This window comes from Propithecus coquereli, unplaced genomic scaffold (assembly GCF_000956105.1).
Source record: "Propithecus coquereli isolate 6110/MARCELLA unplaced genomic scaffold, Pcoq_1.0 Scaffold43, whole genome shotgun sequence".
NCBI classification, from domain to species: Eukaryota; Metazoa; Chordata; class Mammalia; order Primates; family Indriidae; genus Propithecus; species Propithecus coquereli.
In genome coordinates, this window is record NW_012150063.1 from 7519081 (window position 1) to 7546152 (window position 27072).

Here is a 27072-nt window from a genome sequence, read left to right on the forward strand (position 1 = left end):
ACTGTTTATAAAAATTTCCCCATTCACTGATACTATCATACCCTCTCAGCTAATGAGGCGGAGTAGGACAGACCACACTGAATGCTCTGTGCCTGTGAGTACTGCGCACTTTCATCTAATAAGCACTCTACCACCCTTTGGAGAGTTGAACATGTTTTGAAACATGTATTATTTATCTACTGGAACTGATTTTTCTTGCCATTTATTTAGTGAGGAACAGTTTAGACCTATAGTGAGTGACCAAGACATGCAGTAAAGACTCTCGTGCTGGTTATTAAAAGTAAGCTTCACAAAGCCAGTGGCCTGAAGCACCTCTAGAGAAATGATCGAGGAAAAAGAAGGTAAAGATTGTTAGGCCATCAATCTTCCCAAAGTATAGAGAAAATCACAAATTATCAAAGTCCTATTTTATGTCCTTTGATATAGGGTGACTTCGTGTTCACAAATATTTATCAAGCTTGTACTGTGTGTGCCCTGCACAGTGCTAGATGCCAGAGATACATTGGTGAACTTGATGAGACATGTCCCTCTTGGATTTTATCATTTAGTAGGAACAAGAAGTATTAAATAAGGGTTAGGGAGTCATAAGAGGTCAATTTTGCCCAAGCAGAGTGTTGAATAAATGTTCTACCTTTTGCTGGCAAAAACCATATAAACTGCATCTTTGATCACCACCTCAGCCTCTCCATCCCTTTCCCCATTTCTGCATCTCATTGTAATGATGGTGCAAAAAAAAAATATTGGAATTATACAGTTAGGTAAACAGAATCTCCAGGAGCATGTTATAAGCATGTATGGTACATGGGAATAAAGGTTGAGAACTCCTGACTTCTGCGTCAGTAACATTCAAATCTGTGTTTGCAGGCCAGACCACATTCTTGAGTTCACATCCACATATTTGAAAATGTTATTTTTTTTTTATTTAATTAGCTGAAACGCACATTTTAATTACTTTGCTTTTTTGTTTATAGGTTCAGGGACAAGTTCATCCTACTCTTGAGTCTAATGATGATGCTCTTCAATATGTTGAAGAATTAATTTTGCAATTATTAAATATGCTATGCCAAGCTCAGCCCCGAAGTGCTTCAGATGTAGAGGTATGATAAATTTTGTTTCATATTTACTTTATATGTATCGAATCTGTGTGTTTCTTTTATGTCAGCAAAGGGGAAATATAAGAAAATGAAGTTTGGATTTATTTTAACTTTGTACAGGTTATAGATCCCTTATTTGAAATATTTGGGACAAGAAGTGTTTTGGGTTTTGGATTTTTTCAGGTTTTGGAATATTTGCAGTATACTTACTGGTTAAGCATCTCAAATACAGAAATCTAAAATGCTCCTTTGAGCATCATCATACCAGCACTCAAAAAGTTTCAGATTTTGGAGCACTTCAAATTTCAGATTGCATTATGGATAATTGACCTGTAGTGGGTGTATGATAGCTTATATGTTTTAGTTGTTAACCTGTTATTCCATATTTTTCTTTTAAGCTAAAATGAACAACTTCTTGATGTTAGAATGATATGCTCATACGTGTAAGAGCGAATATGTCCAAGTGTTTCTTGTGTTCTAGCATTCCAAAAACATTTTCATTAATCTTTTGATCTTCAGTTGTTACATATATTTTAGGTTTTAGATGGCAAGTGAATTCTTTCTCACCAATCGAAAGATAGGGAAACATCTAAACACCTAGGAAGGAGGTTCTGTAGTCTCTTATAGAGATGATATGGCCTCTGTCTTTTTAGGGTTTATAATTAGTGGAACTACAGATAGGTATGTAGACAATAACATAATGTGATAAACTATGATTAAAGGCTATATGAGAAACCATGAAAAGGGCAACTAACATAGATTTGGGAGTTTAGGAGTAGCTTCTCAGAGGAAGAGACATCTAAATTGAGTTCTGAAGGAGTCAAAAGTTTGAGACAAGAAGAGAAAAGGTTTGAAGTGTACTACTTGTAGAAAATGGATACTAGAGCAAGAAATATAAAAGGGATTTTCTGGTAATGACGATGGATCATTTGACTTTAATGACCTCAAATGTTTAGTGGTTCAGACCTTTGAATTTCTGTGTCTTGCTTTTGTAGCATTCAAGTGGAACACAAAAAAAGATAAGTGGGCCGGGCGCGGTGGCTCACGCCTGTAATCCTAGCACTCTGGGAGGCCGAGGCGGGTGGATTGCTTGAGGTCAGGAGTTCGAAACCACCCTGAGCAAGAACAAGACCCCGTCTCTACTAAAAATTAGAAAGAAATTAATCGGACAACTGAAAGTATATAGAAAAAATTAGCCGGGCATGGTGGTGCATGCCTGTAGTCCCAGCTGCTTGGGAGGCTGAGGCAGAAGGATCACTTGAGCCCAGGAGTTTGAGGTTGCTGTGAGCCAGGCTGACGCCACGGCACTCTAGCTCGGGCAAAAGAGTGAGACTCTGTCTCAAAAAAAAAAAAAAAAAAAAAGTGGATTGAATCGTGTTTCACCATGGATGTACAGTGGCAGAAGGGTAGGGCAAGGAAATTATAATAACTGGTAATAGCAGTGATATGCAACCTTTTTAGGACATAATACACATAGAATGTAATAATGTTTTAATGGCACACAGTGATTGAGTAGGAGGTAATCTCTAGCTACCTCAGGCCGTGCCCTCCTCCCCTGAGGGCTGAGGGATTGCTGAGAAGAGCATCAGAGAATCTAAATTGGATAAGAAAATGTAATAATGCCTGATGGTTTTGCTATATAGAATTATGCACTAAACACTTCTATGCTTTGTATTTCATTTAAACTTCATAATAACTCCATGGTGCTGTTTTTTTCCCCCTTACTAGAATGTAAGCTATCAGGATTTTTTTCTTATTCACTGCCAAGTCCCCAGCACCTAGAACAACATCTGGCACAGAAAAGGCACTCTAAAAATATATACTGAATGAATGAATGTGGAAACTGAAGCACAGAGAGGTTGAGTAACTTGCCCAAGGTCACAGCTAATAAGTAGTGAAGCCAAGACTCTAACCAAAAACGTTTTAAGCATGTATTCCACTAACCTATCCTGACAGGTAGGAGAGGGCAAATAGATTGGAAAAACATGGAGGAAACAGGGTATTGGATTTTTCAATAAAGTCAAAGAACTGATAACACTAGAATATTTGAGTGACAGAAGCAGAATAGACTGGGATCAGAAAAAGAGTTAATTTGAATCTAAGATTTCATAGGTAACATAGTTACGAAGCAGGATGTGGCCATGTGGTTGTGGCTAGACTAGAGGTGAGGGTCTCCGAGATGAGGTGTTTTCATAATTAAGAGGCCAGGGTGTTTAATGTGTCCTTAATGTAGACAATAAAGTTCAATAGGCTGATGGCACATGAGTGGAAGAGTGATATTCCAGAAACAGTTTACAGAGAAGAAAGGATGCTAAATCTACCTTCATGTGGGTTAGAGAACAAGGACAGTTCCTGCTCTAGAAGTCTTTAGGGAAGATCCAGATTTGAGTTAAGGAAAAGAAGTGTTAAGGAACATTGGTTGTGGATGTTGAAAAGATCGAATACTGTGGAATAGTAATTCACTTTGATTTCTTAAAGTAGGTTTTTTACATTTTTATCCCATGTTTCCATTGAATTATAAGATCACATATCTTTTATTCATAATTTTCTTTAGGCACCTATTTTCGTTGGGCTTCACAAAGTAGGTCTCAAATAGAACTGGTTGCCTGACTCTCCTTCTCATTAACAATTCCAGGAGCTCCTTTGGATCCTAGTTAGGTTCCTCCACAGTGTTTATAAAATACAGCATCCAACCCTATGTCTAACGTATTAGAATGAGGTTACAGGTCTCATCTTGCTTATTATTCTGATGTTAGTACATTCCAGATATTTGCTAGTCTGGTAACATTGCTAGTTCAAATTCATCTCTTCCTAGATACATTGTACAGTACCTATGCTTATCTAATTTCCTCCTTTTAATTAATGTAGAAACTAATACCATTTTCTAATATTGAAGATCTCCATGAATTCTCAGAAATAACTGAATCTCTCAGTCTTCCACTTGCATAGATTTATCAATATCTACACATTCAAGACTCTAAATAAAGGATATTTCATAGTTTTGTTTTGTTTTTTTTTTAAATAGAATCTCTATGTTACCCAGGCTGGCCTTGAATTCATGGGCTTAAGTGATCCTACTGCCTCAGCTTCCCAAATAGCTGGGACTACAGGCATGCACCTAGGTTCATAGCTTTTTATACTCAGAAGAGAACTTCTGAGATACCTAAGATATTTACCCTATACCCTGTATTTTTAAGCACTTCATCTGGGCCCTTAAAATAGAGGTAGCCATATGAAATTCCAGTGAGCTGGCTTTGGGGCTGGGGACAGATTTTTTGGAACGAGAATATATAACAGTATAATAGTAATAGAAATATCAATCAATTGTATAAGCCTATTAGGTTTTTTCATTTCAAAGTACTGTCATATAAATTTTTATGTCCTTACAACAATCCTATGGGATAGTTATTATGCTCCTTATTTTATAAAGGAAAATTGACCCTCAGAATAGTTGAATAGGGCCGGGCGTGGTGGCTCACACCTGTAATTCTAGCACTCTGGGAGGCCGAGGCAGGAGGATTGCTTGAGGTCAGGGGTTCAAGACCAGCCTAAGCAAGAGCAAGACCCCGTCTCTACTAAAAATAGAAAGAAAAAACAAGCCAGTCAACTAAAAATAGAAACAAAAAATTAGCCGGGCGTGGTGGCTCACGCCTGTAGTCCCAGCTACTCAGGAGTCTGAGGCAGGAGGATCACTTGAGCCCAGGAATTTGAGGTTGCTGTGAGCTAGGTTGACGCCACGGCACTCACTCTAGCCTGGGCAACAAAGCAAGACTGTGTCTCAAAAAAAAGAAAGAAGAAAAGTAGAATAGATGGAAATGATGAAAACTTGGGTTTTTTTCCAATCAAGAGTCAAATACCCTTTTTCCTTGTACCATTCCTGCAAAGGTATTTAGATAAAAATATGGAGATGTGGAGATTCTAAGAGGCTATAATGGTGTCTTAATCCGTGCACCCTGCCATAACAAAATACCTTAGACTGAGTAATTTATAAATAGCATAAATTTATTGTTCACAGGCCGGGCGCGGTGGCTCACGCCTGTAATCCTAGCACTCTGGGAGGCCGAGGCGGGTGGATTGTTTGAGCTCAGGAGTTCCAGACCAGCCTGAGCAATAGCGAGACCCCGTCTCTACCAAAAATAGAAAGAAATTAATTGGACAGCTAAAAATATATAGAAAAAATTAGCCGGGCATGGTGGCACATGCCTGTAGTCCCAGCTACTTGGGAGGCTGAGGCCATAGGATTGCTTGAGCCCAGGAGTCTGAGGTTGCTGTGAGCTAGGCTGACACCACGGCACTCACTCTAGCCTGGGCAACAAAGTAAGACTCTTGTCTCAAAAAAAAAAAAAAAAAATTTATCGTTCACAGTTCTGGATGCTGGGAAGTTCAAGGTCAAGGTGCTAGCAGAGTCAGTGTCTGGTGCGGGCTCGCTGTCTTCTTCCATGTGTCCTCACGTGGCTGAACAAGGAAACAGGCTCCCTCAAGCCTCTTCTTTAAAGGCATTATATGGCAGAGCCCTCATGACCTAATTACTTCCCAAAGGGTCTACCTCTTAATACCACTACAGTGGGGTTTAGGTTTCAACATGGGGATACAAACATTTGGACCATAGCAAATGGTGTCTTTATTCTTTAATCAGGAAATAATTTTCCATTTTCCTCATTATTAGGATTTAGTATTTCTTTAATAACCTTACAGAGCTTTCCATTAAAATAATAAGGCAAGCCTTTCAAATACATTTTGAAGTGAGAGAAAATTCATCAGAATTTGTAAAAAAAATTTCAGGGCCATAAAAAAGAAAAATGTATTTAAAAAAAATAGATCAATCTGAATTAACAGAATATACACATTTTAAAATCTTTCTTAAAAATATACTTTGTAGTGGTTACCAGAGGCTGGAGTGGTTAGAGGGGAGAAGAGGTTAGGGACATGTTGGTCAAAGAAAAGATATTTACAGTTAGGAGGAGTAAGTTCAAGAGATTTATGGTACAGCATGGTCACTACAGGTAATGATGATACATTGTCTTGAAAAATGCTAAGAGAGTGGATATTAAGTGTTCCACCACAAAAGTGATAACTAAGGTAGTACATTTGTTAATTAGCTAGATTTAACTATTCCACAGTGTCTGTCTTTCATGTACATCATATTGTACACAATAAATAACGTATAGTTTTACATGTCAATTTAAGAAATAAATTTGATAAAACATTTTTAAAAGATATACTTTGTTTTAAAGTATAAGCATAATTCAAAGTAGGGTAGCAATTATTGCTTAATTTTTGGTGGCCCCTAAGGGATATGTTTTAATGAAAAACTAAGACTGATTTTTAGTAGCCCTGTAGTTTTAGGAAAGTAAGTGCTTCTAAAGTGCTTGAAAACAGATGGATTGCACACATATCTTACTTAGGCTAATTAAAAGGTTTTGATAAATTGTACTACAGATTATCACAAATTGTGAACCATCATAATCCAAACAAATGGGATTTTGTTTTAATGATGTAGCCAATATTCGCTACTACATGCCACCAATATATGAGTATTTACTCTCTGTTAGGCAGTGTTCCAGTTGAATAAGGAAGTACAGTTTCCCCTGTCCTCAGTATCCGTAATGAATTGGTTCTAGGATCCCCCCAACACCCTGCAGTTACCAAAATCTGCAGATACTCAAGTCCCTTGCATAAAATAGCATAGTATTTGCATATAACCTATGTACATCCTCCCATATGCTTTAAATCATCTCTAGATTACTTATACCTAATGCAAAGCAAATACTATGTCAATAGTTGTTATACTGTATTTTTTATTTGTATCATTTTTTATTGTTGTTATTTTTTACAGTTCTTTTTCCAAATAATTTTGATCCATGGATGTGGAACCCATGGATATGGAGGGCTGACTGTATATAGAAGTGCTCTGGAAATGCATAAGAATGGTATAAGATAGTATAAAAATTGCTCCAATCTGGTTTACTTTTTTTCTCTCCTATAATAAGTATCATTTTCTGTATTTAGCAAAAGCTTATAGTATTTTTTTCCTTCCATATGTCCCTTGTAAAGTATATTCTTTTATTTCTTAGGTCTTGTCCTTTCATGATTGTATTGTTCTTCATTTCTCTCAGGTTAACTGTCTTCCCTTTCTGGCCTCTTCCCTATTTAACCAGCTTTGATTTCTTAGGACACTGATACATTTTTCTTCTTCTGCTTTAACTGAGGCTTTCTTGAACTCCTTTAAAATCTTAGACTTTTTTGTCACAAGCCTTCTCATGCTAAGATGTAAAAAGTCTGCTTTCTTTTTCCATTCATATTTTTCTTTGGCATCCTAAAGAATCCTTATAATTTCTAATGAGTTTTCCATTAACATTTAAATTTTCCATGTAATTTCTCCATATTTCTACCTTTCTCAACCAAAAAAAAATTTCTCCCACACATTTTAAGCCTTTATTACTACTAGTAATAGGACTACAAAAGTACATGGGGATCTGAATTTTTGTACTGAAGTACATACATAGGAATTTTCATAGGACCTAAAATATCGTATCAGAATTGATCTTCAATATTATCTGTTTAAAACCCCTTTATTGTGTAAAGGAAAAGACAACGTTCTGCTAATAAGAGGCAGAGCCGAGAATCTCAAGCATAGCTCTGTATCTCATTATCTTTTTCCAGAGGTACTAGATGGGCTTTCTCATTTAAAATAAGTGAAATTACTAATCTTGACATTAGGAGAGTAATAGTATTCTGATTCACAAATCTTTCATTGATCATTCCTCTTTGAGCTTCTTTTAAAAAATATATATAAAATATTTGTCAAAGACATTTTGCTATAAAATTATAATTAAATTGCCACTACAAGAGATAAAGTAATTCTTTCAGTTTGGCCTTTCCACGTTCAAGGTACATTTTTCTGACCCTACTAATCTTTTCCCATATATTCTGACCCTTGGTGTTATCTCCTTAGTACGTATTTGTTAATTTGATTTCATCAATACACTAATAGGTTTAAAATATGCTGTTTTTCATTATCATCATTTTCCCTTTCTTTCCTTTTATCATTCCAGATTTTTCTTTCCCCTTCTGTCCTTCCTCAAAACAATAAACTTGGAATGAGGTGGATAAAATTGATATGAATAGTGATTGCTGTTTTTCTACCTCAATCCCTGCCTACAGTTTGCCTGTCTAATTCTACCACTGGTGACTTTTTTTGAGACATATGTACCTGTTTAGAATTGTCAGATTGAGTTCAACTACTGTCCTCTTTCACTGCTTTTCTATCTCCAATATACACCAGTGACTTTTTAGACTCTGGGTCACAACCCATTTTTAGTAAGTCATAACATCACTTTAGCGCATTCTCAGCCAACATTTCAAAAAATAGAATGGAATAGAAAATATCAGTGTGCTGCATATAGTGACAGGTTTTGCTTTTTGAAACTTTGTTTCAGTTAAGTATGTGTGGTGTGTAAAGGTGTAAGGTAAAATGTGTTGAATTTATTATTTCTTAATATGAGTTGAGGTTTAGGAAAAAAGTTGAAAGGCCACAGGTCATACCACTATTAGGTTTGTATCACGGTTACACCCATTTGGTTAACCATGGGTTAAACTTAGCAGCATAAACATTTTAACTGAAAACCATAGTGATGTTAGTCCTACATCTCTTTTCATTTTTGGATTAACAAGTCTGTAGAATTGACTTGGACAAAAGAAAAGAATTTTTGTTTTGGATGTTTCTTTCTACCCCCTTCCCCCTTCTCTTCTGTCCTTTTTTACCTGCCACACTCCCCCAATATTTTGATCCTTTGTGCTGCTTTTTACTACATGAGGCTAGTAACCTGGAAAATAGCATTTCGACCTGGGAAATAGTTGAAAAGGTTTGTAAACTCCATTTTTAACTACAATAATATTTTTCAACATGCTTCTAATTCCATTAATTATAATTAAGATGATCACTTTTTTATTTGGCAGCTGATTTAGCCTTGAACATAGATAAAGAGAAAATGTATTAAAATTGAATGGGTTAAACTTCTCAATTTATAAATTTGTTCATATATCTCAGAATCATTGGGATTCACCCCCAAGTATCACATAGCAATCTTTTTTATTTTCCATTTTACTAGCAATAGACAAATTATTCAGATTTATAATTAAGAATGATGTTGAATTTCATCCAGTAGTTTTAAGTATTGCTAGTTGAAAACCGATCAAAGTACTCGTGTTAAAGTTATGTAATAGCGACCTCTACCGGTTTTAATTATGGTATCTCTCCTGCAAGTGGATTCTTAAAACAAGAGGATGAAAGCACCTATTGTTTGAAGTAAATTACATTAGTTTATTAAACTAAGGTAGTTCAGCTGTTACGGTAACCTGAGTTCTTTCAGGTTCAATGGAAATTTTAACTGAATAACTTCTAGAAATTAAACTGAAATATTTTGTTAAAAATTAGTGACCTATAGAGGATGTTAAAGATAAGGTACAATGTATTAAAATTGTTGTTACCAATGCAAACCATAGATTTCCATGATTTGTAAGTAATTTTGAAGTTAAGTACCTTTGTGTAATGGATAAAGGAAAAAAAATTCTTAGAGGTTTCAATTGCAAAATGCTACTTGAGCTTGTAATTGGTATTAAAAGTAAAGACAAGTGAATGAGAATTAGATTTAGATATTTGCTTCTTGATCTTAGGCCTTGTTCCTTAAAATTTTATAAAGTACTGCTTAAAGTGGTTTCTACTCATTCTTGTCATTAGCTTTATCAGAGTGAAGTTGAAATTCAGGATGTGATTTTCCCCTTAAATAATAGAAGTTATGTTTAGTCTCTCAATTGCCTGATTAAGAAACCATCATTGACAATTATAGTTTTCTTTCGGTTTAAGTATGTTAGTAATGTAAATTATACTACCTGTGAAAAGCTCTGCTTTGGTATTCTTTGATAAAAAAGTAAATTTTAAATGAAGAACACTATTTAATACATTTGTTGCTTAGTTGTTATTTTCCTATTTTCCAAGGAACGTGTTCAAAAAAGTTTCCCTCATCCAATTGATAAGTGGGCAATAGCTGATGCACAATCGGCTATTGAAAAGAGGAAGCGAAGAAACCCTTTATCTCTCCCAGTAGAAAAAATTCATCCTTTATTAAAGGTAAAGCTGAACTAACTGCATTCTTGCCTTTTAAAAGAACAATAAAATCCACCATTTTCATACAATAAGAATATATTTTATGGATAATAGTCCACTGAAGAGTAAAATTCTCTTGTAAGTTTTCCAGAGATTCTTGGGGTTGGGGAGGGATACTGTGGTAATAAGAAAGTGTAAATTGGGCAATACGATTTAAAGTATTTTCACAACAATAGTAATCAGCAAATTGAAAGGACTAAGAAAGTTGTTGTAGATTTTGTTTATCTCACGCATTATTAGAACCACAAAGAGAATTTATAAAACTCCTCCTTCCTTATTGATTAGACCTAAGTGTTCCTATAAATCCTTTAGAATTTAATATTTTGTGTAGGGACCTCTGTGAAACTGCCATAAGGCTATGTGTAATCTTTGAACAAAAAGGTCCCCTAAACTGTCCAGTCCTACTTATTTAAATCGGTCAATCAGTTGAATCTTTTTAGAACTAGTACAATAACTGTTGGAAACTCTAATAATATTATTTTATTTAATATAATGAACAAGCTATTGATTATCTCACAATGAAAATAAAGGTATTATAAAGTGATAGTGGTAGAAAACCAGGTCTGCTTGATCTTGTCCAGAATTTAAGGCAAAACACTTAGATCTTAAGATGTTTTGCATTCAGTTGTTTGAATAGAAATATCTGCCTTTATCTTACTGACTGGTCTGAGGAAATGTGCAAGTTATGGAAAACTACAAAATTGTTAGTAATTGCATACTTCTGTATAATTCTTTTCATGATTTTCATTGGCCATACATTGAATTATATTCTAAGAGAATTAAGAAATTGAGGTATATAAATGCTGTGTTAATGATCCTAAATTTTGAGTTTTATGATCTAATGGTGAATATCATTTCAATTTATTTTAAAACATCTTTATCATGATATACTTAATAGTTTCTACATATCCTAAAAGGTAAATGGAACCTGTCCCCAACTTACAATACATGACTTAAAGTTTTTTTTTCCCCTTAATTGGATTATTTAGAAAATAAAATTTGTTATCCTATAGGAGCTGACCAGTCCCACAACAAGCCCATATTCTCTTTGAAGTCTAATAACAGAACTATTTAACATGCTCTTAACAACTACCATTATTCAGTAAGACATAGCATGAATTTATTTTCATAGAAACAGCCAGGGATACCAGGCATGTGCCACAAAGGTTTTGGGGCGTCTAGCTTCCTTTGGAAAGGATAGAGATACAAGGCTAGTAGATATTCGTAAATACCAATAACATATTAACACTCATTCTGTATAAAACAAAAAACTCATTTGTTATAGTTACTTTTAGGTATTCTGAATTTGGTAACAAATAGCATTTGTGCCCCTCCCCAAATTTGGGCTTCCCTTCATAGGTTAGTAATCTGTACTTCTCAGGTATTATATTTTACATGTTCAGAGGTGATTGTGTCTTGCCTTTTCTTAACTTACATTTTCAATAGTAATACATATATTATTCATAGTTTAACCACTTAAAATTAAATATCATTGATAATCACAGGCCTCAGTAAAAGTTAAGCTACTCATAAATTGCATGTTTTTTATTTTTAATCAGTTTGTTAAATTTATGGTATATGATGTTTAAACTTGCTTTTCTTTTAATTTTGCAGGAGGTCCTAGGTTATAAAATTGACCACCAGGTTTCTGTTTACATAGTAGCAGTATTAGAATACATTTCTGCAGACATTTTAAAGCTGGTGGGGAATTATGTGAGAAATATACGACATTATGAAATTACAAAACAAGATATTAAAGTGGCAATGTGTGCTGATAAGGTAGGAAACTGAACTTCTATGTTCTGTTCTTAAATTTTTATTTGTGATTTATTGGATGCTAAAATACTGTATAGACAGAATGAAGTATATTATATGTTGAGTGATATTTCCAGTAATTTAACAGCAAATATTTAAGATATCATTTATAGAAATAGGATGTTAAATATGTAACATTAAAATCTATTTAAACATGCCATGTGGTTTTTCTTATGTACTGCCGTAACTAGGGTTAACTACAGTAATAATCTCTTAATAGTGAATTTCTTAAAATTTTATTTAGATTAAAAGGTTATGGATTTACTTGAAAACAATTTTTGAAAATGTAAAAACACTAAACAATAGTTTTACCTCAGTACCTAACTTTCTTTAGATATATTTATATGATTTTACAATAATAATAAGAGCAAACATATACTGAAAGTTAAGCATATATATGGGCTTATCTCATTTGGTCCTTATGATACCCCTGAGGTAGGTGATCTTATCTATTTTTTATAAAGGGGAAATAAATTCAGAGACATAAAGAAATTGCTCCAGAGTTTTCTGAGAAGTTTCAAAACCTAGACTTGAACTCCAGATCTGTCCAAATCTAAAGCTTTTAGTTATTGCCTCAGGGTTTTTGTTTTATGAAGTCAGTCACAGGGGTCCCAGCTACTCAGGAGGCTAAGGTGGGAAGATTGCTTGAGCCCAGGAGGCAAGGCTGCAGTGAGCTGTGATCACGCCATTGCACTCTAACCTGGCAGACAGAGTGAGACCCCGTCTTAAAAAAAAAAAAAAAAAGAAAAGAAAAGAACTTTGCAGAAATGAAAATATTTTCTGATGAAGCATTTCATCCCATTTTCCTCACTATACTCTTATCGATTCAGAATATTCTTTCTGATTACTGAATCCACTTAATTGTGTTTTAGTGCTTATTTGTTCTTTCAGAATGTGGCCATATTAGATTTAAAAAATAACCTAATCTTAAGAAGAATTTCATATGTTTTGGTATTTTTAAATGAATAAATATTTGGCTTTCAAAAATTACTTAAAATGAATATAAAATATTTAATAATTTTTAATGAATTAGGTAAATAAAAAATATTTGTGAGTACCTACTATGTATGAACACAGAGAGGGGATACAAGAGAAGTATAAAACAAGGCTCCAGAGTTGATGAAGCAATACTTACATTCATGAAAACAGAAAGTAGCACAAGATAAAATACTATTTTATGTTACTATGTTTTAGGGATAATGATGCTGTAGAAGTTCACAAGAAGGAGAAATACAAGTTTCAGCAAGAGTAATAATAGTAGACTTCTTGAAGAAAACAGGGCTTGTTTTGATCTATTCGCAACAAATATAAGAAAAGAGGCCAACTTAGAAGGCTGTAAGAATCATTCAAATAGGAGATAGTACAACCATAGAAAAGGTGACGATGGCAGGATATGGAACAGAGAAAACCGAGTCAGAACATTCAAGATGGGATTTGGGAACAAATTAGAAATAACAGGTTAACAAGAGAGACAGACAGACACTAGTATTGATAGAGAACTTGCAGGAGATAGCACATGATACCAGACGTAGGATTCTGTTTTACAGAAGCTGTGGGGGGATGGTGGCAGTATACTGAAGGAGAGGCAATTGTATATCTGCTTTTTTTTTTTAATCATGTAAGAACTGTATTCAATAAACTTAGGACATTCAACTTCAAATTTAATTCATGTTTTCTATTATACTTTTTCATATCTCTGACTATATAGGTATTGATGGATATGTTTCATCAAGATGTAGAAGATATAAATATATTATCTTTAACTGATGAAGAGCCTTCCACCTCAGGAGAACAAACTTATTATGATTTGGTAAAAGCATTTATGGCAGAAATTCGACAATACATAAGGGAACTAAATCTAATTATAAAAGTTTTTAGAGAGCCCTTTGTCTCCAATTCAAAATTGTTTTCAGCTAATGTAAGTATCATTGTATATATGTCTGTGATTGCATGTGTTTAATTTGCAAACCACTTCAAAATTGAATTTGTGTAGTTCATGATTACTAATTTGTTAATTTTTTTAAATTATGGGACTTAATTCAGGATCACAAATAAAGTACTACAACAGTTTCAAGAGATTAAAACATCAGAAATTCAAGGACAAATTCCAAAGTAGACTGTTATGTAAGTGAAAATGAATTTGCAAAATCTTCCATGTACTTGAAAGAATAAAGCTTCTTGTTTAGGTAGAGATATTTTTATTTAATTTGACTCATTTGAGTCATTCAAGCAACACTTCATCAATGCCAACTGTATTGTCAGGTACGATGCTTGGCAATAGGATTCAAAGATAGTAAGAAATAATTCCTTCCTTTAAATTTAGTCAAGACAGAGATGTAAACTTTGAACTGCAATACAATGTGGTAATATTGCCATAATAAAAGTGTGACAGCAGTATTATTTAGAGCACAAAGGAAGGAACTAGTAACACTGAAACTTAGACAAAGGATTACTGATCTTATAATAGTAATTAAACTAACCTAATTGAGTCCTGGCAAAATGCTGAGAGCAGGTGAGGTTATCTAAGGGGGTTACATACTAACAATTCCTAGAATTGTACCCACACGGCCATAGTGACTGATGGAGAAACAATGCTCACTACAGAGGTTGGGACTAGGGCTCAAGTTATGGCAATGAGTGAACATTAAAAAATAAAGGATCAGGGCTGGGCATGGTGGCTCACACCTGTAATCCTAGCACTCTGGAAGGCCAAGGCAGGAGGATTGCTTGAGGCCAGGAGTTCAAGACCAGCCTGAGCAAGAGTGAGACCCTGTCTATACTAAAAATAGAAAAATTAGCTGAAGTCATGGCACACGCCTGTAGTCCCAGTTACTCGGGAGGCTGAGACAAGAGGATTGCTTGAGCACAGAAGTTTGAGGTTGCAGTGAGCTACGATGATGCCACAGCACTCTACCCAGGATGACAGAGCAACACTGTCTCAAAAATAAAAAATTAAAAAAAATAAAAAATAAAGGATTAGATTTTGATGATTATTGTACAAATCTGTAAATATGCTAAAAACATTGGATTGTTCACTTTAAATGGATGAATTGTATGGTTTGTAAATTATATTTCAAAAAAGTTGTTTAAAAAAATAAAAGAGTAAGCCAGGCACAGTGGCTCACACCTATAATCCCAGCACTTTGGGAGGCTGAGGCAGGAGGATCACTTGAGGCCAGGAGTTCAAGACCAGCTTGGACAATGTGGCAAGACCCTGACTCTACAAAAAAATGAAAGAAAAAATTAGCTGGGTGTGGTGGTGTGCACATGTCCCAGCTACTTGGAGGCTGAGGTGGGAGGATCATTTGAGCCCAGAGTTCAAGGCTGCAGTGAGCTATGATCATGCCACTGTACTCCAACCTGAGCGACAGAGCAAGACCCTGTCTCAAAACAAACAAACAAAAAATTTGAAAAATAACAGTAGAAGAGAGGCAGAAATTTCCTAGGACACAAAAATCAAGAACCAAAAATGGCCAAAAAGCACATCAAAAGGTTCTCAATATCAATAATCATCAGAGAAATGAAATTAAAACCACACTGAGATACTACCACCACTCATTAGAAGGGCTAAAATTAAAACACTCATAATACCAAATGTTGAAAAGGATATGGGCAACTGCTTGTAGGAATGTAAAATTCCCACATTAGTTATGAGAATGTGAAGTAGTATAAACATTTTAGAAAATAGTTTGGCAGCTTCCTATATTAATAAACACAAACTAACCATACTACCCAGCAATTCTACTCCTAGTTTTTTACCCAGAAGAAATGAAAACATGTCTATACAAAACTTATTCATGAATATTCATAGCAGCTTTATTTGTAATCGCCCCAAACTGGAAACAACCCAAATGTCCATCAACAGATGAATGGATATACAAATTGTGGTATAGCCATACAATGAAATGCTATTCAACAATAAAAAGGAATGAAGTAGTTATGTATGCAACAACATAGATGCATCTCAAAAACATGAGCAAAGAAATGACACAAAAAACAGATATGATTCCATTTATTTAGTATTCTAGAAAAGACAATTCTATGATGACAAGGCAGATGGACTGGTTACCTGGGAGTGAGGATTGATGGGGATTGGGGCACAAGAAAACTTCTTAAAATGATGAAAAGTTTCTGTATCTTCATTATGGTGGTGGTTACAAGGGTGAATACACAAAATCTTATCAAAAGAACATTTAAAATTGGAGTCTCTTATTATATATGCCTCAAGTTGATTTGATGAAGATATAGTCACTGATAAAAAATAATCAAATAATAGTAACCAATGGATTTTAATGTAACAGTACAAAATTGATATGGTTTAGATCCCCCATTGCAACTAATCTTTAATAAACTAAAATTTGTTGAATTTTGGTGTAGTACCATAAAAGGATATTTACTCTATTTATATGAAATGTCCAGAATAGGCAAATCCATAGAGACAGAAAGTAGATTAGTGGTTGCTGGGGACTAGGAGGAAGAGGGGAATGGAGAGTGACTGCTATTGGGTACAGGGTTTCTTTTTGAGGTAATGAAATATTCTAAAATTTGATACTGGTGGTGATTGCACAACCAATACTGAAAACCACTGAATAGTAAGTACACTTTAAAAGGTTGAATTTTGCCAGGCGCAATAGCTCATGCCTGTAATCCCAGCACTTTGGGAGGCCTAGACAGGAGGATTGCTTGAAGTTAGGAGTTTGAGGCTGCAGTAAGCTATGATTATGCCACTGCACACCAGCCTGGGTGACAGAGCAAGACCCTTTCTCAAGGGGGCAGGGTGGGGGGAGCTGGGCAAATTTTATGGTATGTGAATTATATCTCAGTAGAAAAATTACACAGAAAAAAGGATATTCACAATTATTTGAATAGACTATTAAAACACAACTACATATCTGTGTAAAGCTAGATTTTCTTCATATATTTCAAAATAATGTATCACAACAGATTGAAGAAATAGGTATGAAAATCCTGCTTGCTTTCGTTAAGCTTCATGTTAGAAATATGTAAAATGTAAAACAATGCCATTCTTCTACTAAATGTTATTTTTGTGGCTATAGTTACTTTTCATAAAAATGGTATTTATATTAATACACAGTAGATTCATTGTTATTTTTAAATAAATTAAGTATTTTAAGAATTTCTTGGTTTTAACTTCTAATATGGTAAATATTGAAATATTTATAAACAAAAGCTTTTTGGAATCATCAATAATTTTTAAGAGTGTGAAGGAGTGCCGAAGCCAAAAAGTTTGAGGACTATTGACCTAGAGAAATGTATTTGCAAGTTGTACATCATTACACAAGGAATTCTTGAATTGTCCTTTATTTATATTTGTAAGACATTAAAATTTCTCACTGTGTCTGCCATGTTAAATGACTTATTGGCTCGAAATTTGTTTTTTATCATTATACAGCCTCACTGAATTAATCTGTTTCCCCCCAAACAGGATGTAGAAAATATATTTAGTCGTATAGTAGATATACATGAACTTAGCGTAAAGTTACTGGGCCATATAGAAGATACTGTAGAAATGACAGATGAAGGCAGTCCCCATCCACTAGTAGGAAGCTGCTTTGAAGACTTAGCAGAGGTAAGTACTTCAATTATGTACCAAAAAGGTCTGCATAAAAGCCTACATTTGTATTAAAATTAGGAGTCTTAATTCTTGAGTTCAGCTAAAGTCATAGATATTAACTGATGACTATTTGTCAATTATTGCTTTTTCGTACGGTTGTTGTCCACGTTTGTTTCTATTATCTTACCAAACATAGAAAACATAGTCTCTTATTAATTATATAATAGAAAAGCAGATACCACCAAGGGAAGTATTAGAACTGGATACCCCATGGCCTACTGTAAAGTGTCATATAACAAGGCTAAGAAAAGTCAATGAATGACCTATCAAGGAAGAGGCCATAGAACTTGGATCTATTTGTGTTCCAATCTAGGCTCTGCTACTTATTAGTTGTATGACTGTGGGCAAGTTATTTCACTTTTCTAAACCTCCGTATCTTTATTTGTAAAATAAGGATGTTAATACAGGTTAAGTATCCCTAATCTGAAAATCAAAAATCTGAAATGCTCCAAAATCCAAAACTTTTTGAGCACTAGCACAATGCTCAAAGGAATGCTCATTGGAGCTTTTCCCATTCCAGATTTTCAGATTAGAGATGCTGAACTAGTACGTATACTACAGATACTCCGAAGTCTGAAAAAAATCACAAATCTGAAACACTTCTGGTCCCCTTTTTGGATTAGGGTTACTCACCCTGTAATAGGACTCAGTATTTTTGTGAAAATTAAATAACCTATCTGAAGTATTTAGCTAACCACCTTTACATAGTAAGCTACTCAATATGTAATGACTGCGTTATTATTTAGAACAGGAAGAATTAAATGAACAGGAAAATAAGGTCCAAGGGCCTAGGTGATTCAGATACCATGAGGTAGAAAAACAGGTAATCTTTTCCTTAGATATTTTAAATGCTAAAATATGTAAGTCCTGATAAGTTAGCATGGAGAGTTATTCTGAGATTTCTTCCTCTTTCTGTGTTATCACTCTAAAATTCACTCTTATTATAACACAGCATTGAGCTTGTAAAAAAATTTTTTTATTAAGACACTAAGGCAAAATCAAATGGTAAGTTCAAGCATCATCACATCTACTCCTTTCTTGCTCCAATCACACAGAAGTAATAATGTATAAAAAGAAAAAAAGTATTGATTGACAATGTTTGGCTGATTTTAAAAAAAGTAGAATATACATAACCAGACTCAAAAACAAGATCAGAAATGGAATGGACATTCAAGGTAGTGAGTTCTGGCATCTGGGTGTTCAGGGTCTTAAGGACAGTGAGGACTAATGTGCTCCACGAAAGCCAGAGCAAGGCTCCTTGCTCCAAGTCCCTGCTTTACAATAGGAAGCTGGGAAAACCTGCCAACCCGCTGTCCGCAGTAAGGTTTTATAGAAAGTTGTGGATGTGAGGTGGGGAGACAGAAACACTGCCTTACAACAATAACTTAAAGTTTCCCATGATATTAAGCCAATATCATAAAGCCTGGGGCCCAAAAGTCATCTTAAGAGCAGGTTCTGGTTTGGAAGGGTGATTTTATAGGGATGAGACAAAAAAGGAGACCAAAATTAAAAGCATCCCACTAAGAAGCCTATAATAAAAAAATCGCAATTTCTAATTCTAGACAAATTCTAATTCTCAGAAATATCAAACAAAATCAACAATTACAACATGAATTTATTCCAGATGAAATTAATTTTGTACAATTAGACACACAAAAAGTTTAAAAGACGTTTAGGATGCTCATAGAGATAAGTAAAGAAAGATGATCCATTTATAAAGACGACATTGTGGAACAAATATAGGCAGAAAGGAAACAAGAACAGATAGGTATCGAAAGAAACAATTAGAAATATTGAGAATTAAATATACAGGCATTGAAATAACTCATTATGTAGTGTAACATTTGCTTGACCCAGTCAAGGGTAAAATTAGCCGGGCCCAGTGGCTTATACCTGTAATCCTAGCACTTTGGGAGGCTGACACAGAAGAATCACTTGAAGCCAGGAGTGCGAGATCAGCCTGGGCAATATAGTAAGACCCCATCTCAACAAAATAAAAATTTAAAAAATAAGCCAGGTGGGGTGGCATGCACCTGTAGTCCTAGCTACTCAGGAGACTAAAGCAGGAAGATTGCTTGAGCCCAGGAGTTCAAGGCTACAGTGAGCTGTGATTACACCACTACACTCCAACCTGGGTGACAAAATGAGACCCCATCTCTAAAAAAGTAAAAATAAATGATTTGGAGGGAAAAAAGGGATAAAATTAGTAAGTTGGAAGATGGAATTGAGCAATTCACTGGGAATATGACACAAAGACCAAGATAAATATGAAGGACCAATTAAAAATAATAAAGGCCACACTGAGAGTCTTAACATACATCTAATAGGAGTTCCAGACAAAGAGAACAATGGAGAAGCAATATTTGAAGAGAGAAAAAATTGAGAATTTTTCAGAAATGACATTAGTTCCCAGATCAAAAATGAACTCCAGGCCGGGCGTGGTGGCTCACGCCGGTAATCTTAGTACTCTGGGAGGCCGAGGCAGGTGGATCGTTTGAGCTCAGGAGTTCGAGACCAGCCTGAGCAAGAGTGAGACCCCGTCTCTACTAAAAAATAGAAAGAAATGATCTGGACAACTAAATATATATATATATATATATATATATATATATGGGGTGGAGGTGAATTCATAGTAGATAATTAGTGGTATATTCACATAATGAAACGCTATGCGGCAATAAATTACTGATAAAAGCAGCAACATAATGTTGGCAAAATAAGGAAATACATGCTACATATTTCCATCTATAGGAAGTTCAGAAACGTAAAATGGATCTTTGGGAATAGAGGTAATTAGAATAGTGGTTGGGGAACATGAAGGAGCTTTCTGAGGAGCTAGAAATGTTCTATTTCTTTATCTGGGTGATGGTTACACAAATGCATAGATATATAAAAATTCATCAAATATCAGAAAATGAGAAACAAAAACCATTTCAAACATACAATGACCAAGAGAGGTTATTACACATAGACACTCATTACAAGAAGTATTAAATGTTCTTTAGCAAGAAGGAAAGTTGTACTCAGAAGTCAAGAAATAAAGGGAGGGAAGGGCATACCTTTAACCTGCATTTGGGTGAGGCAAAGACATAAAGTGTAACTGTAATGTTTGTACCCTCACAAAACCCTGGAATAATAAATAAATAAATAAATAAATAAAAAGAAATCAAGAAATACAAGAACTAATGGTGAGAAAGAGATTGGTAAATGAATTGGTAAATTTATGAGCTCCTGAATAGTGTGAAAACCAAATTTTATATTTTGTCTTTAAGAAGGAAAAGTTAAACTATATTTCTAGGTATCAATAATAAAATGTACTGTATGTAAAGTGGATTTGTATTTGTGATTGAAGAACAACTATAAACTCTGAAAAATTTATAGGTAACCATATTTTATTTTTTAAAACATTTAGGAAAATCAGCAAAAGAATAGAAGCGCTACCTGTAACTTACAATGTACAGATAGGGAAAAGAACTGTAATAACACTTTCTATCATTTCCACTGATCATAGGAGAGAATGAAGCAAAGAAAAACAGTGATAATGAAAACAAAATAATATGACACAAATAAATCCAACTGCATTAGAAACTTAGTATACGTAAACTGATGAAACTCAGACAATTTAATTGCTTGAGCCCAGGAGTTGGAGGTTGCAGTGAACTGTGATGATGCCACTGCACTCTAGCCAGGGCAACAGAATGAGACCCTGTCTCAAAAACAAAACAAAACAATTTATATATTTAAAAAGAAAAAAACTCAACCTATTTAAAGAAAGTAATTATCATATTTGATTTTTAAAAATTTATTTTGTGGGCCAGGCCTGGTGGCTCATGCCCATAACCCCAGCACTTTGGGAGGCCAAGGTAGGAGAATAGCTTGAGGCCAGGAGTTTGAGACCAGCCTGGGCAACATAGAGAGACTCTGTCCCTACAAAAAACTTAAAAAAGATTAGCTGGACATAGTGGCACATGCTTGTAGTTCCAGCTACTAGGAAGGCTGAGCCAAGAGGATCACTTGAGCCCAGGCATTCAAGGTTACAGTGAGCTATGATCACACCATTGTACTCTAGCCTAGACGACAGAGTGAGACCCTGTCACCAAAAAAGAAAAGAAATCATTTTATACAGCTTACAAAAGATGTACTTAGAATCACAGGAATATTTAAGATAAAGGGATGGAAAAATCATAACATGTAAAAACAAAGGAAGTCGTTATACCAATGTTAATAGAAATTAATTGACATAATTAGACAAAGTAAGCTTTGGGGGAAAAATAGGAATGCTACCTAATATTAAAAAGGACAATATCATGAAGATATAACAACCACAAATATGTATGCACCTGATTATAAAGCCCCAAAATAGAAGAAGTAGAAACTGACAGAAGTAGAAGGAGAAATGCAAAAATTTCCTATCATAGTAGGAAATTTTAACACATCTCCATCAGAAATTAATAGATCAAACAGAAACAGATTACTAAGGCTACAGAAGATTGGAAAAATCAAAGTAATAGGTTTGATTTTACATATGCACATACACACACACACATATACGCAGCAGGCTCTCTGTATCTGTGGGTTCTGTATCTATGGATTCAGCCAACTGCAGATTGAAACTATTCAGGGGGCCCAGGCGCAGTGGCTCACACCTGTAATGCTAGCACTCGGAGGCCGAGGTGGAGGATCACTTGAGGTCAGGAGTTCGAGACCAGCCTGAGCAAGAGTGAGACCCCATTTCTACTAAAATAGAAAAAAAAAATTAGCCGGACGTGGTGGCGCACGCCTGTACTCCCAGATACTTGGGAGACTGAGGCAGGAGGATCGCTTGAGCCCAGGAGTTTGAGGTTGCTGTGAGCTAGGCTGACGCCACGGCCCTCTAGCCTGGGCAACAGAGCAAGACTCTGTCTCCAAAAAAAAAAACTGTTTGAGGGGAAAAAAGCTGGTTGCATCTGTACTGAACATGTACAGACTTTTTTTCTTGTCATTATTCCCTAAACAAAATAGTATAACAACTATATAACATTTACATTGTATTAGGTATTATAAGTAATCTAGAGATGATTTAAAGTATACAGGACAATGTACATAGGTTATATCCAAACACTACACAATTATATATACAAGACTTAAGCATCCCTGGATTTTGTTATCTGCGTGGGGTCCTAAAACCAATTCCCCATGGATACTGAGGGATGACTGTATATGTATATATGTATACACAGCCATCCCTTGGTAGACACAGGGCACTGGTTCTAGGACCACCTGTGTATACCCAAATCCACACATACTCAAGTCCTGCATCGGCCCTGTAGAGTCCACATGTACAAAAAATTGGCCCTCTGTTTATGTGGCTTTCACTTCCCACAAATACTGTGTTTTCAGTCCATGTTTGGTTGAAAAGATCCGTGTGTAAGTGGATCCATGCAGTTTAAACCCATGTTGTTCAAGGGTCAGCTGTATATGTTTTAACACAGTTGCGTTGGGGATTAAATTCCAACATGAATTTTACAGGGTACACCATTGTTCAGACCATAGCAGCAGCCAAAGCAGTGCAGAGAGAAACTGCTTTAAAACAGTGTAGAATTTTATACATTTTTTAAAAAAAATAAGGAATAATTAAAAATAAATGAGTTTCTTTCCAAGAAACAGGAAAGGTAACAGGATAAACTTAAGAGAATATAATCAAGGAAGTAAGAGAAGAACAGAATCTATGAATTAGAAAACAACCATAGATATAACAAAACTTCTTGTAAGGTTGATCAAGGGGGAAAAAAGGAAAAGTACAACCATGAATATGTATGCACCTGATTATAAAGCCACAAAACAGAAGAAGTAGAAGCTGACAGAAGGAGAAAAAGAGAAACTTCTTTTTCTTTGAGAAGAAAAAGAAGTTATAACTACAGATAGAAATCTTTTAAATCATGGAAGAATACTAAGATCCACTTCAAAATTTTTTAGACTTGTGATGAAATAATTAACTTTAAAAATATATAAAATAGCAAAATTGACTTAAGAAAAACTAAAAGTCCTAAGTTAAAAACTATTTTTTAAAATGGATAATCAAAATTATATTTCAACAAATGACTTGGGGCATAAACCAGGTGTTATGAGTGCTATGGTTTGAATGTGTCCTCCAAATTTCATATGTTAGAAACTTAATCTCCAAGTTCATATGTTGGTTGGAGGTGGGGCCTTTGAGAGGTAATTGGGATTAGATAAGTTCATCAGGGTGGGGCCCCCATGATGGCACTGGTGGCTTTATGAGACCTGAGCTAACATGCTCAAGCCCCCTTGCCATGTGATATCCTGCACTGCCTTAGGACTCTGCAGAATCCCTGGCAGCAAGAAGGCCCCCATCAGATGCAGCTGCCTGATCTTGGACTTCCAGCCTCCAGAACCATAATAAATAACTTTCTTTATAAATTACCCAATTTCAGGTATTCAGCTATAGCACCAGAAAATGGATGAAGACAGTGAGTTTTACCAGTCTTCAAGAAATATTACTAGTAAATCTGTTTTGCAAATTGTTCCAATGAATAGACACACAAAGGACAACTTAAGTATATCAGGATTATATAAATATATTCTCAAAACTGGATAAGGAAAATATAAGAAAAAAGTATGAAACATTCTCACATATTAATAAAACTGGCAAAGAAAATTTATCAGTTCATAATACAGTAAAACACTATGGCCAAGTAAGCTATATCTTAGGAAGTTTACTCTTAAGTGGTTTCGTGTTAAAAAAGTTTTAATGTAATATTCCACATTAACAGGTTAAAATCTCAACAAATAAGAAAAAGCATTTCATGAAGTTAAAGATTCATTCATGAATTTCTTTAAAATGTTGAGCAAAGTAGGAATAGAAGGAAACTTAAACTAATAAAGGATATTTTTATCAATAATCTATAAAAGATACAAAGATTAAACTATAGGAGAATTGAGCAACTAGGAAAGAATACCACTATAACCACTTCTATTCATCACTCAAATAGAGCGCAAAAAGATAAAAGAAATAGATATGACAAAGTTGTCTTATTTGTGGTCAATATGACTTTATATAGCAAATCCAAGAGAATTTATATAGAATTAGAGCTAGTAGGCAAGTTTACTATAGTTGCTACATAAAAGATAAGCCTATAAAAACTGGTAGCAAGGCACAGTGGCTCACACCTATAATCACAGCACTTTGGGAGGCTGAGGTGGGACGATCACTTGAGGCCAGGAGTTCAAGACCAGCCTGGGCAACATTGTGAGACCTCATCTCTACAAAATATTAAAAAATTAGCTGGGCATGGTGGTGTACACCTATAGTCCCAGCTACTTGGGGGGCTTAGACAAGAGGATCACTTGAGCCCAAGAGTCTGAGGTTGCAGTGAGTTATGATGACACCACAGCACTCTAGCCTGGGCAAGACAAGACCTTATCTCAGAAAAACAAAACAAAACCAAAATAAAACAAAACCAGAATGGTAGTATACTGTGCTCAGTTATAAGCCATTAAATATATAATATTTAAGGAAAAAGGCCTCATTCACTGTAGAAATAAGACTGTAAGTACTCAGAAATAAACCTGATGAAAGATGTGGAAGACCTTTGTTAAGATAGTCATAAGATAATTAGATTCATAAGGAAGATCTGAACAAATGGAAATACCACGTTCATGGATGGAAAGGCACAATATTGTAATGATGCCAGTTGTCCCCAAAATATAAATTTAGTGCATAACATACTGATCCTAAAATTCATGAATAAGAACGAGGAACAAAAATAACAATTTTGAGTAAGAACGAGTTGAGAGGATTTCATCCTACTGCATGTTAAGATTTATTATGAAGCCACAGTAAATAAGACTGTAATATTGTTGCAGGTAATAATTAGTGGAACAGAATAGAGAGCCCTGAAAAATATACGTACACACTTCTGATATGTGACAGAGATTATCTTATCAGTAGGGAAAGAATGAACTATTAATGATGCTGGGTCAAAACTGGTTATTCATATGGGAAAAAATTCATTCCATAGCTCACATCATTCACAAAAAGTTCTCAATAGATTAAAAATCTAAAAATGAAAAGCAAAACTTTAGAAGTACAGAAGAAAATATAGAACATATTTATGACTTTGGGGTTTCCTAAAGAGCACATAGAGGCTGGGCATGGTGGCTCGTGCCTGTAATCCTAGCACTCTGGGAGTCCAAGGCGGGAGGATCATGTGGGGTCAGGAGTTTGAGACCAGCCTGAGCAAGAGTGAGACCCCATCTCTACTAAAACAGAAAAAATTAGCCAGGCTTGGTGGTGCACACCTGTAGGCCCAGCTACTCAGGAAGCTGAGACGTGAGGATTGCTTGAGCCCAGGAGTTTGAGGTTGCAGTGAGCTATGATCATGCCACTGCACTCTAGCCAGGGTGACAGATCAAGACTGTTTCAAAAACAAACAGAGCAAACCGTAAGGGAAGAAGATTAAAGTTTTAAAACTTCTGCTCCAGAAAAGACACCATTAACAAAGCACAAAAGAATGAAGTTGGACCCTTAGCTTGTACCATATCCAAAAATTAACTCAAAATGGATTAAATATTTCATGTAAGAGCTAAAGTTATAAAACTCTTGGAAGAAAACAGGGACCAGTCTTCATGACCTTGGATTTGGCAAAGGATTCTTAGGTATAAAAGTGCAAGCTACAGAAGAAATATAATTTGAACTTCTTCAAAATTAAAAACTTTTGTGCTTCAAAGGAGATACCATCAAGAAAGTCAAAAGACAACCTACAGAAAGGGAGAAAATTTTTGTAAATCATATATTGGATAAGGATCTAGTATTTATTAAAAATCTCTTACAAAAAATAGCCTGATTTAAAAATGGATAAAGGATTTGAATAGACGTTTCTCCAAGATAGATATACAAACAGCCAACAAGCACATAAAAAGATGCTCAGCATCATTAGAAATTAGGGAAAGACAAATTGAAACTACGATGAAGTACCACTTTACACCTACTAAGATGGCTAGAATTAAAAACAGAAATGGAGGCTGGGCGCGGTGGTTCACGCCTGTAATCCTAGCACTCTGGGAGGCCAAGGTGGGCGGATTGTTTGAGCTCAGGAGTTCGAGACCAGCCTGAGCAAGAGTGAGACCCTGTCTCTACTAAAAAAAATAGAAATTATCTGGACAACTAAAAATATATATAGAAAAAATTAGCCGGGCATAGTGGCGCATGCCTATAGTCCCAGCTACTCGGGAGGCTGAGGCAGCAGGATCGCTTGAGCCCAGGAGTTTGAGGTTGCTGTGAGCTAGGCTGACGCCACGACACTCACTCTAGCCAGGGCAACAGAGTGAGACTCTGTGTCAAAAAAAAAAACACAAAAACC

The 27072-nt window shown here is 35.2% G+C and overlaps 1 protein-coding gene across 1 annotated transcript in view; it reads left to right on the plus strand.

The window, feature by feature from the left end:
* Positions 1-27072, plus strand: part of SOS1 (son of sevenless homolog 1 (Drosophila)) — a 136200-nt gene that overhangs the window by 54452 nt on the left and 54676 nt on the right. Inside the window, exons 2-6 of the mRNA XM_012653862.1 lie at positions 972-1097; positions 10093-10224; positions 11875-12039; positions 13784-13993; positions 17522-17665. Coding sequence (XP_012509316.1) covers positions 972-1097; positions 10093-10224; positions 11875-12039; positions 13784-13993; positions 17522-17665 — 777 coding nt within the window. The remainder of the gene's footprint in view (positions 1-971; positions 1098-10092; positions 10225-11874; positions 12040-13783; positions 13994-17521; positions 17666-27072) is intronic.